Source organism: Spinacia oleracea, chromosome 4 (genome assembly GCF_020520425.1).
Source record: "Spinacia oleracea cultivar Varoflay chromosome 4, BTI_SOV_V1, whole genome shotgun sequence".
NCBI lineage: Eukaryota > Viridiplantae > Streptophyta > Magnoliopsida > Caryophyllales > Amaranthaceae > Spinacia > Spinacia oleracea.
Window position 1 is genome coordinate 160,821,178 of NC_079490.1, and position 12,841 is coordinate 160,834,018.

The following is a 12,841-nucleotide window of genomic DNA, read 5'->3' on the forward strand; positions in this document are numbered from 1 at the left end:
GTGAGAGAATAAATGACTCAATGTATTTTAATTGGTTAAAATAATCATTGACACAAATTTTGATAGAATATTAAAACATTTATCTGATACTCCGTAATATAAAAGGAAATACAAAGAACATATTGGGAGACCCAAAAAGCAAAACGTAAAGAAAAAAAAATGAAAAGAATATTTGGTTGCACTTAATTTCTAAAAGAATATTAAATTAAAAAAAATCATGTAATATTTTTTAGAAAACAATAAAAAATGTGCATATAAACATTAATAACATCGATCAACACTTAATTTTATCACACAATCGTAAATAAGGTTCAATTAAATCATTAATTGCTCGTTTACAACCAAATGACCAATGCGTATATCATTAACCTAAAGAAAAATGATCCCCAAATGTGAAACCAACATTCCAAACCAAACATTCCAACATTCCAACGACGCCGAAAGAGCGGCGTTAAAATTTAGTGAGGATTACACGTGAATGCTCTTCTGGCCACGATCAGGAACCATCACGAGAAGCCGGGTTTCTTCAATTTCTTCTCTTTTTCAAAAAGAATGTTTGCACTCCCTCTTCCTTCTCATTCAAGGTTAACACTTTACTAATTTCTTACGTTTAAGGTCCACTCTTTTCAATTCCAAAATCCAATATTGTTTTGGTAATTCTTCTGTTAATCTTTCTATACTAGCTTGATTTGGGGTCTTTTGAGATTTGGGAATTGGTTAATTCTTTCTAAATTGATCAATTGGAAGCAGAATTGAAGTGGGTTTGCTTATAATTTTGCTGGAACCTTCGATTTTTGGAAATTGTTATAGTATTTTCGGAATTTTGTTTGGAGTTCATTTGCATGTGTTTAGGGTTTTTTTTGAAGAATCCCATTAATGTTTGATGTTAGGGTCATATTTAATTGATGCTTCTGAGTGAGTAATTTGGAATTGTGAAATAACCCAAATGAGTTTGTGGAATTGCAAGATTTTGAAGTTATCGTATTCGCCTTTCAATAACTTGATAAGTAAGTGTCTTGCCCTGGTTGTTGTTGGTTTGGTGTCGAGAGCTGTTCTGTTCCCCAATTTTTTCGAGGTTGATGGGAAAGGAAAGCTGGTAGTGGGTGATATTCGTGTGCGGCCATTAGAAAAGGATTTAGATTATGGGATTCGCCGAGACAAATTTCTCGAGGTTCCACAGATTGTTTGGGGGTTAAACAATCAGAAGATAGCATTTGCTAGGGCGTGCCTCACTGCTCGTATGCTGAACCGGACCCTTCTGATGCCGAGCTTGAGTGCTTCATTGTTCTATAAGGAAATAGATCAGTTGCAGCCCATTTCATTTGATAAGGTGTTCCAATTCAGGAAGTTTAATTCCCTATGCAGTGGGTTTGTTCAGTTGGGCCGGTTCTCAGAGCTATTGAATCAGACTCAAGTTCTTGAACTGCAGAAAGGGAGTGGAAGAAAGTGGACGTTGTTGAGAGACTTTGATCAACTGAAGGATTTCAGCAGAGACTTGTATGATCAGTATGAAGTCATACGCATTGTAGGAAAGAACCCTTTTCTCTGGCATGATCATTGGCCTATCAAGGACTATGCTAAGGTATTTGAGTGCTTAGCTTTAGTTGACGAGTTTGCTAAAGAAGCAGATCGTGTTGTTTCTAAGATTAGGGCTATAGGAGGAGAAGCAATAGGTGAGCAATTGGCTCCTGAGCAGGGTCAGGGTGGTAATGGGGTCAGCTCTAAGATGCAGCGTATGCCTTATATGGCTGTTCATATGAGGATAGAGAAAGATTGGATGATCCATTGTAAGAAGCTAGAGCAAAGATCCAACATAAGCGAAATTTGTAGCAGCAAGGAAGAAATTATCCAACGAGTAGGGAACATTAAGAAGCTGAACAAACCAGCAGTTGTTTACCTTGCTGTTGCAGATAGTATGTTGGAAGACAAGACAATATTGAGTGGCTGGAAAGAAGGGTTGCATCCTTTTGAGAAAAAGAAACTAGGTGTTGGTCATATTTATGAGAAATACCCATATCTTATCAAGTCAGCAATTGACTATGAAGTATGTTTAAGAGCAGATGTCTTTGTGGGGAACAGCTTTTCTACATTCTCTAGCCTCATAGTACTTGAGAGGACACAGAAGATGATCCGTATGGGAGTTTCAAGTTCTTGTAAAAACAACATAAGGTGGCCTTCATATGCCTACAATATAATGGGGGACTTTGGTGGTCCGAGAAAGTGGTTGACAAATATGTCAGACACAAGCCTCCAAGCCATTAGCTATGGTTCAAATCATGTCACATGTTAAGTGTCCTGCCACACTGTACTTGAGCGGACTTTCTGCGTTTTTGTGCATAACATTCTTGGTATACTGATTGCTCATATGATAGGAATTCACAGTTTGATTGATATCAGAACGAGTAGATAACTTGGGGCAAAAAATATTATTTTGATTGAGCTATCATCTGTGATGTGCCATGGCTGGAGCTTGTTGTTGAGCTCACCAATGGAATGCTTGTCCCAGCTTCAGGGAATTTACAGGTCTATTTGTTGGGATTACATATTATTTTATTGCTTTTCCATTCTTTGATGCTGTTTTCATCAGAAGATGTACCTTGAACAGTAGAACTTAAAGAAGTCACCTTTGTATATCCCGGGTTAGATATTATTTCTTGCTTTTGCATTCTTTAGTGCTGTTTTATTTTTTGGAAGATGTACCTAGAACTTGAAAAATTACCTCTGTATATCCTGTATACTTCACTTATACTGCATGCTGCAATGAGATTATAATAGAAAAGCTTTGCTACCCTGCATTGAAGCGTTACTGCTCTTTTATTCTGTAAGGGCGTGAAGATTGATTATTTTCCCTTGTTAAAAGCAGTTGACAGTATCCTTGAAGGTAGTCGGGTTGGTGCATATTGATTCTGCTGGAATATCATCTGATTACTGATTGTGCATCGAAACTTCTTAGTTTTTTTATTGACTGGTAAATTCCTTTCATATGTTCCCCTCCCCCTAAAGAAACTGGTGCATCTGTATTACCCAGCAACGTGCAATGTAATTTTATGCTTTTCATGGCAGTCTGAAAGAACAATAAGCCAAGCTGGATTTATGTCGACCATTTTCTTTCTTTAATTTAACCTATTCTGTACTAGCTTTGAATGGTTAGGAGTGAGGCCAGGTACAGCTGGATTTTTTTAAGACTTGCTTGTGGCAGGGATTGTGTGGGATATGGGATTCAAGTTGTTTCTGTGGCTGCTAATTTGTTTATTTATTTTTCTTAATTGAATTGTTTGTTTGTTTAATATTAGAACTGTAGATGCATCTCTCTGGGGGTGCATGTATTTTCCATAAGTGGGAGGTGGGATTACATCATTACAGTGTGGTACAACCTGTTACATACGTGAACATCTATTTTGGTGCTTTGGTAACTGGCTTTTTGCCAGATCTTTTATTGGATTTTGGTTTCTTCATGTGGGCAAACAGCCTAAAAACATGTTTGCTAAACGATTTATTAGTTTCTTTAAATCTAGCTTGCTGATAAGAGAAACTTTTCCTCGCTGGCTTTTGGGTAGTGAAAAAATTGATTATTTTGTGTGTAATGTTATAATCAGCTGACATCCAATAGCTGAATTTATGAAATGTATTATAAATAGTTAAACTACCAGCTGACTAAAAGAAGATAAACAATGATACTATCAGCTGGTAAAGAAAGCGAACAAATTGTGAAACAAGGCCTCTGTCCAATGGCTGATATATTATATTACTGACTGATCTTCAGTAACAGTTTGTGTTGCTCTTATGTTTCAATACAAACTATGATCAAGGTTCTCAATTAAGGTATCATATTTCTAATGCTTATGCTGAAATGTCTTCATTGTATTCCTTTTTTCTTTGGTGTATTGGCTTCAAGATCCTGATTGACCATGAGTGCCATCCCTAGGTTATTCTGATTTTATTGTGTACAGGCTTTCAAAACTGCGCATTGTTTCAATCACTCTACTCCAACTGTTTGAGTATATTCGACTTCGTCAAAGCTGTGTTAATCCTGAAGAGCAACCAACTGGAGTAATAGGTTGCTTTGGAGTTAAAGCGTCCCCCTGATTTGGTGTCTTGGTTATGTAAAACCTTCTTCTATTCAGATAAGTTTTGTCTTACTGTTTTCTGTTTTATGCACTTAGATTGAACATACTATAAATATGAGGACATACTGTTAATATGAACTCGCACTGTAGTCTGTTGACTACCTCTGTAGGCTATGTAATTTCTATTTTCTGCTACATAGTCAAGTCCTGTGCAATTTGGATGATAATGTGCTGCAGCTTGCTGCTATCCTATCTAGCTGTTCCCTTTGCTTAATAGGAGAAAACCTCCCTTAAACCGAAAGAGACAGCTTATTCCAAAATGACTATAGAATGAGATACAAAATCATGAATTACCTCTTATGCTAAAACGATTCTTTAGGATGAGAAGGCAAATTTCATGAATTGACATGCACTAGGAGGAATGCTTCTGGATAGTGGAGCATCCTAGTCTTTCTTTCTTGTCATTCTCTTAAAAAGCTAGAAAAAATAAACAAGTGATGGAACAAGGACAGAAGATAAAAAGGTGGATTCTTTTATTTCCTTTTGGTTTTAAAGCTTATTTTTCTGTTTTTACTTTCAAGAGAACTTAAGTGTGATTTTTGTGTATAGCATAGATTTGTTCTTTTGACATTCAAGTGACAAATGTATCCTCTTTTTTTCTAGTCACTGTTACACATGCACTGAGCATGAGAGAGAGATTCTATCTCAATTAAATAAACGTGTAATTCTTATGTATTAGTTCCGACATCAAATGTTCAGATTCTGCGTGGTTTTTAAGCAGTGGAATAAATGCATAGGATATTCTGTAAACATAATTATCATAACTGTATGCTGTATAGGCAGGTATTTCAACTTTCATCCTTTTCAAGTTACTTTAAAGATTGAGCTTGAGCAAAACTCAAATTTGACGGGTTCAATTTAAGTTATGACTGGATATTTGAAACTCAGTATAGCATCAGTTCCATACGGAGAGCTAAATTTTACTTTTTATTTTGGAGGTTTGAAAATGTAATATAGTCCTGATATTTTATGTGTTTGTCTGTGTATATGTTACTAAAACGATGTGAATTTTATTACAGAGTACATATTTATGAATTGCATTATAATAGAATAAAGCTATAGAAACCAACTTAATGTAAGACTTGTAGTTCACAAACAAAGTTAAAGATAGCAATAGATGAAAAATCCTCAATCAGCAAGTAACAAAAGAGAGTTGTGCACATCCATACATGTATTAAGGAGGACATATAATAAAATGACCAGAGTATACCCTATGTAACTCTTATTGGAAGATAAATGTTCCGAGAAGAACACTGTAATTGCATTAATCATAGTAATAACAGTAGCTAGGAAAAGGTTTTCAAAGTTCTGCCATGGAACAGCAGAACAATGATATTTTGAACCAAAAGAAAATTTCGAAAATGACTCTTGTTTAGTGTTGGAGAGAGCAACATATTTATCATCTCAAATCTTGAATTTTAAGTCAGACATTGCTGAACTAGATGAAATTAATCTCTAATTTAGAACATGTATTAAGTTATAAGAAACTAAATATGTTGATCTTAGAATTGATTAGTAGCAGCTTACAGATCTATGCCGTTATGCCTGTTAATAATGATGCATCTCATGCGTATTTGTCTTAATCTTAATATTGTTTGTTTTGTGGTCAAGTAAATTACTAAAACTTTATGAGGTTGCATCTTACATTCTTGCATGAAACTTTAGGTTTGATTTGTTTTTGAGTGCTAACTTGTTATTAACGCACGTGAATAAAATGAAATGATTTACTCTCTTGTCCTACATGATCTTGTACAGTTGTACGAATCAAAGAAAAGAGGGTGTGGGTGGGAATCCATACCTGGATAAAAAGAAAAGATAATATTGGCCTATAAAAGAGGGCAGTGTATCTATTGGATGTGTGGAAGTTGACCTGAGCCAGAGACTTAGAGGAAAACCAACTCAGCAAGCTGCTATTCTACTTCAGGTATGTAATCTTTCTATTTATTAGTCTTCACTGCGGTGACAATATAATTGTAGACTGATGAGGAAACAACATTAGCCCTTAGGTTACCCGTTCATTACTACCTCCAATATCATTTCTATTGTTGGCACAAGTATCAAAGTTATTGTCGGTAGTGATGACTCATGAGTGTGAGTTATTGTTGGTAGTGATGACTCATGACTCATGAGTGTGAGTTATTGTTAGCACTTAGCAGCAGAGGTGTAGCTGCAAAGCCAAAGTAGTGGCTCTGAGGAGATTGCCTGATCCTAAATGTAGTCACCTTGTTGTGTATATGACTGTTGTGCTAGTTTAGGTTAGACTGTTCTCTTGTTCTCTACCCTAATAATATATTGGCTCATTTAATTTGTTCCAGAAGTGTATCTATCAAGCTATTTCCCGTAATCAGTTTAAATACATATACTATATCTTTCCATGTGTTCTTCATAATAATATATTTATGATTCAATGAAAAACCAAAGCCAGTGGGAGCCCAATGGTAGATCTCCCACTTCCCAAGTCCCAACCATGAGGCTGGGGGTTTGATTCTCATATGCCCCAAAAGCATAGTTGGGTTATTATGGTGGTTTCCTTCTGGTATATTATCCAGTTACCATTCTAAATGGTTGGGGTTTTCTTGTGGGTTGGAATCTTCTTTTCACCCAAACCTAACAGGCTGTGCTTTTGCGGCTACCGGTTAGTAAATATCTGAATAAAATAAGGTAAGATGCATCCCCAAGAATTTAGAAGATCTCGAATTCTCCCAAATCCTGACACCACCTCCCATAACCAGAACACCTGGTGCCTAGGCACGGTTATATTTTCTAGCAGTTCATAGCTACCAAACCTTGCTTAGAAACTAGTAGAACCCATACATTTGTCTAGCTGTACACTCCGATCTTATCTGCCTCCTAAAAAGGATTTAATTTCTTTCCTTTTGAACGTCATGAACATAGTTAGAAATGCTGATCTGTTCAAACAGTATACTGGATTCTTCTTTTGAGTTGCCAACTGTCGTCCTGAAATTACTAAAACAACCCTAGGGACAAAGAAGAAGGATTCGGAAAGAACAATCAAGATATGACTAATCACCAAATATAGCCTTGCCAAGGTCTCGAGATGATCCAACTACTGAATTTTGTTTACTTTCCACAATATTCGACATGGTTCTCTTTTTCTAATTTACCCTGTTTATAGAGCTTTTACCCTAGCAAACAGTGCCCTGCTTTGGGGGGTGGGGGTGGGGGTGTGTTAAATAGCGTGAGGGGTAATCTTGGTAAGGAGGGTCATTTAATGTGATTTCATGGTGTAACAACTCTCTGTTTAATGTTTATCTCTGCACGATTGCTGGTCATACAGAAATACCCAGGCTTTCTAGTGTTAATCCACTTTGGAACATCCTGTTTGAATATTTCCTGAGAAAGATGAGGAGAAAAATAGGTTGGATAATATCTATTCAATTCACATCGCTGGCGAAGGCAACACCCATTTATGCTGTTAAACTGATTAAAAAGCCCATGCATGCTTTTGATCAACACATAACCAACTTATTAACTAGGTGACTTACTTAAGATGTAGGAGTATTCTTTAATCCCCTCATAGCTTGTTTAGCAATAAGGTGTTATTAAGAAAGAAGACAAAGAAAAATTCTGAAAACTTATTGTGATGTTCAACTTCTTCGTTCTGTGTGGAAACTATCGATCTGGTGGCATAGAAAAATGGAAAAATGTGTTTCTCATCGTTCTCATTTTTACAATTCCTTACATTTATCTGAACCAAAGGTGAGATCAAAAGCAACTGTTTTCCTTTCATTTTAAGTAACTTATATGAAAAGTCCCTATGTTATGGTGTATTATAAACTTCTTGTTTACAGGGGTTACGAAGATGATCAAGTTCAACATAGCAACTGACAATTACATGACATTCATCCAACAAGTACGAGACTGGGCGAAGGATCCAAATAGGTTTTCCCATGGCCGCCCTGTCCTTCCGCATCCACCTCCAACAATAAAAGGAGAACAGTATATGGACATTGAATTACGAGCAAAAGATGCTAAACAAAAAGAACGAGTTCTGACTGTGAAAATCAGACGGCATGACCTCTACATTATTGGCTATCTGATGGAGGGAGCTAACAACTGGCTTGAGTTCAAGTGGGAGAAACCTAAATTGAAATTAATTCCTAATTCTGTATCTCTTGGGTTCGGCGAGAACTATGATAACCTAGGTACGCTAGAGAATCTTGAGAAGGTGGGCTACAGCACACTGAAACAGACCATTGCTGACCTTGCTGTAACCACAGACAGCGACACCAGGAAATCCTCATTGCGTGTTTTAGCTGTTATGATATCAGAGACAGTTAGATCCCAGAAACTGTCTGATACTTACGCCCCCTTGATGCAGGGGATGAAAGATATTAAGTTTGACGAGATGTGGATGGCGCCTCTGATTAAGAATTGGGGTGATCTTTCTGACATGTTACTACGCGAGGACCAATATGCCATTTACTTCCGGCTACCTAGAGACAAAGAGACTAATCAGCCTAATATCCTGACAAGAACAAAGGAGCTGGGAATTGTCACTTCCGCAGATGCAGCAAAGTGTATTTTTGTGTTAAAAGGAAACTATCCAACACTTAATAGGCAACTACTCACTGGACTTTCTGCCACAGCTAATTCTGGTACCTCCATTCAAGGTAAAGGGTTACCTCTCCTCCAGGTGTTCTCTGTTCATCTCAATAACATTTCTGGTGAAATCTATGGAACGGTTCAAGTCGACGATGGCTTGGGTATATTCCATCTCTACAACCGACAGAGGACTGGTTATGAGCCCATTTCAATGAACGAGGCTCTGACTCTTGCTGGGCCCTATCGCGCTGCATCAGTGAGTCAATACTTTAAAGTGAGCCTCGATCTCAAAAAGCGGGGAAATAGCCCTACTTCAGACATTGAAATAAGCAAAGACATGTTCTCATGGGATATTTGTCAGCTTAGGAACGATGAGAACTACGACAAGCGCCTATCCTATGTTTTGAAAGGCAGAAGTGGGTCTGCAACTGTTTACTACACCCCGTTTCGTGACGCAGTCCAGGCTAATGTGGAAGTTGTGCTCATCAATGGAGATGGTAAAAACCCTGCTGAAGTTTACGGAAGTCTGGTAGCTCGTTATAGCAACTATCCCATTGGTGGGGAGCAAGCTAAATACCAAACTAGTCTTTTCAACAAGGGGAACAAAGATTTGGTGAAGGTGAAACCTGGGAACCCCATTCCATTATCAAGATATGTGATAGGTGTGCCTACTGTGGGATCCCTTATAACTGAAGCTAGCTTTTTCGTCAGTCCTGGTAAAGAGATAGCTAAGGGGATAGCAGAGTTTCTTCCTCAATTGGATGGTAAAACTGTGAAAGATATTAAGGGACAGTATGGTGTTGTCCGAGTAACAGTAGCATGGAAATGCCGGATTTCTGATGACTGATTGACCATAAAAACATACACAACCAAATAATTAATGCTTTTCTGGCACTGGTAATCCTTCTACGTTTTCTGGGTTGTAATGTCTTCTTTGTGTTGTAATGTCTTCTTTGTGTGTGTTCGCTGAGTGTTGTAATAAACTAATAATCTAATCTGGGGTAGTGTTTTCCCAGATTGTTGAATGGCTCATCTTTTGAATAATAATAAATCATTTCTGTTGGAGTTTGCTACTTTTCATTAGATTTTTGATTAATTTGCTCCACATTGTTGAGGTCATCAGCATTAATTTCCGGTTTTAGATTCTTTAGAGTTCTAAAATAACACTACAAGGTAGAGTTTGAGCAATATCAACCAAGAAATGAGGAGAAGTAGCGAAAATGGCCAGCAGAAACATAACACACCATGAATGGCTTGCAATGACTAAGGGTATCATGACTCTAACGTCTCGTTGGTAGCCGGTCATAAATGATGTCAATGAGAATGAATTATTTGTAAGGAAATAAACATTTATTCCCATGATATAATTCACTCAAAATTATCTATTTTTCTTCGTAAATTTGCATTACCATTTAGAAAGTGGTATTGAGTCATTATCATTACCCATTGCCTCAAAGAGACTCCCGCAAGAATCGGGGTAAGGGGGGGGTTAGATGTACGCAACCTTACCCCTGCAATTGCAGAGAGGTTGTTTCCAATTGACCCAACATCGATAACGGGACGACCATCTTCTTACTTCAAGGAAAGAAAGCGAAAAGGTTTGACATACATTTTAAAGTGGTATTGAGTGGAAATGTAAATTTTAACACGAAGTAAAACACCATATTTGAGATACATTTATTACTAAGAATATTATGATGTTATTTTTCTGGTTAAGCAACACTTTGGATTTATTTTAATTCCCACCCGTTTTTATTAGTAGTTTTGCCAATTTATACAAACTGATTGACTTGTTAAACTAATAGCGACCCCTGGTGTCACTGATTGACTTGTTAAACCGTAGCCGTTTCAGAATTTTGTTTTGAAAATCGTAAACAATTGAACAACCCCCAACTGTCTCTATCTAAAATTCCATAGTAAATCATCCCTAAAAAAATAAAAAATTCCATAGCCAATCTTGTACATATATAATATATTATTTTGATTATGGAGTATACTTTACCGATTCCTAAAGTGCTGACCTTTACAATAACTAACCAAATCAAAGAAATCAACCCAAAAAAACAAAACCACAATTTTTTTACACAACATAAATTCATCATTAATAGTTGATGGATCAAACAAATTATATGTCCAATCTGTAAAAATAAACATATAATCACTTGCACAAATCTTAAATAAAAACACAAAAGAGAATATTAGAGGAGTAATTTTACAATTAGTTAAAGATAATAACAAATTCAAATCTTATCTCCTCCAACAACAGACCAACCTTCTTCATCTTCATCCACATGATTCAACACATATGCCACATCATAGAAACCCATGTACCCATCATCACCATCATCCGTTACGCCGGCATGGATGATAACATCAACATCATCCTCTTTAACAACAAGATCACCATCATCATCAACATGAACATCATTAACAACATGGACCCCAGTTTCAACCAAAATCTCTATTTTTTCTTGGTCAACAACATTATCATCATCATCATCAGAATAATCATAATCATAGTGGTTATCATCATCATGGATAAGATCATGATGATGATGATAATCAATATTCAACTCATCAAGAATACCAGAAGCGGAGTAGCCATTATTCCGCAACTTATTAGGACCCGTGACCCGAAAAGTAACCTGGCGGTAATCCAGGGCGGCGTTGGAAGTTTTAAGTTTAAGAGCACCCTTAGATTTAACCTTAGCCTTACAAGCAGGGTGGAGATGGCAGTCGGGACACCGTACCTTTTCACATTTACCGGTGAATTTGGAGTGGTTAGTCGGCTTGTTGGAGATCTTGGTGAAAAGGCCAGCCGTTGGCGGTATATCGAGCGGGTTAACGATTCGAGAAGCGGGTTTAGGGTTCAATGGTGCTGGTAATACATGGTATGTTCTTACCATACCATGTGGACGACCTTCTCTCCTCATTTTTGCTTTGATTTCTGGGTTTTTTCTGGTTTTTTTTCTTCTAGGGTTTGAGGAGGGAGAAAAAGGAAGTGGTAAGAATAAGGAAAAGGTGTAAACGTTGAAAGCGCCGTATTATTGTTTTGGGTGAGAAATGTGGGTCTTATTTATAGGAGAAAGGATTTATATTTATTTGCTTGGTGAGCAAGGATTCTTGGAGGGCAAGGTAGGAAGGATAATGATAAAAAAATGTAAATTCTCATACGCGGTCTAAATTTGGGTGGGGTGTGTCCAAATTATATTGACCCGACTTAATACTAATTCGAACCTATATACACTATGCTAAACCGGGTCCATGCTATGGACCAGGGTATTATTGTCTTTGTGGTTTCGTGTGTGAGAAGTTGCGTGTTGCTGAAATGTAACTGCCACGTGATTTCTTAATTATATATATATATATATATATTTTTTTTTTTAATTTCCTTTTTCCCTGCTTTTGAACTTCTCACTCAACTTCTCTCTCTAAACTGCTTTCGAACTTCTCTCTGAATTTCTCTCTCCATTTCAAATTTAATTTCAGTGATTATTTTCATCCATTTGCATCAAATTACTCTTCCGATCTTCTTTTTTCTAAAAAATGGTGAAGAAAGCGGCACCGAAGAATCCGACAGCGAAGAAACCGGCAGCGAAGAAACTTGAATTCGACAATTCCGTCGCTGAAATGGCTGTTGAAGCTCCTCGAAGGCGAGGAAGAAGGCGAAATGTTGTTTCGGAAGAAATTCCTGGTAATTCGAACTTATTTTTTGTTTGATTTTGAATTATTGAAATGTTTGTGGTTTTTGCTGAAATTAGGTTTAGTGTTTCATGCAGTTACTGTTTCAAAGATATAGTTACCTTTTATTTGCTGTTTCTGAAGAAATTCCTGTTAATTCGAACTTATTTTTTGTTTGATTTTGAATTATTGAAATGTTTGTGGTTTTTGCTGAAATTAGGTTTAGTGTTTCATGCAGTTACTGTTTCAAAGATATAGTTACCTTTTATTTGCTGTTTCTGAAGAAATTTCTAGTAATTCGAACTTATTTTTTGTTTGATTTTGAATTATTGAAATGTTTGTGGTTTTTGTTTGAAGTTACTGTTTCAAAGATATAGTTACTTTTTATTTTATGTTACGAAGTTTTTAAGTGTTTTTATTAGTGACTGGTTTGTTCGTAGTGCTAGTAGTTTTTCAGAGAAATTATA

At 36.7% G+C, this 12,841-nt stretch overlaps 3 protein-coding genes across 3 annotated transcripts; 2 read left to right on the plus strand and 1 right to left on the minus strand.

Annotated features, from left to right (window-relative positions):
* Window positions 1-344: 344 nt before the first annotated feature.
* Window positions 345-2,806, plus strand: LOC110791288 (O-fucosyltransferase 23). Its single transcript, XM_021996042.2, has one exon. The coding sequence runs from the start codon at window positions 947-949 to the stop codon at window positions 2,288-2,290; it is 1,344 nt and encodes a 447-aa protein (XP_021851734.2). The 5' UTR covers window positions 345-946; the 3' UTR covers window positions 2,291-2,806.
* Window positions 2,807-5,869: 3,063 nt separating this feature from the next.
* LOC110791287 (60 kDa jasmonate-induced protein) lies at window positions 5,870-9,766 on the plus strand. The gene is made up of 2 exons (XM_021996041.2): window positions 5,870-6,051; window positions 7,940-9,766. The coding sequence occupies exon 2, from the start codon at window positions 7,951-7,953 to the stop codon at window positions 9,538-9,540; it is 1,590 nt and encodes a 529-aa protein (XP_021851733.1). The 5' UTR covers window positions 5,870-6,051; window positions 7,940-7,950; the 3' UTR covers window positions 9,541-9,766.
* Window positions 9,767-10,832: 1,066 nt separating this feature from the next.
* Window positions 10,833-11,755, minus strand: LOC110791278 (uncharacterized). The gene has a single exon (XM_021996033.2). It carries the CDS (start codon window positions 11,624-11,626, stop codon window positions 10,934-10,936), a length of 693 nt encoding a protein of 230 aa, XP_021851725.1. The 5' UTR covers window positions 11,627-11,755; the 3' UTR covers window positions 10,833-10,933.
* Between the last annotated feature and the right edge of the window lie 1,086 nt (window positions 11,756-12,841).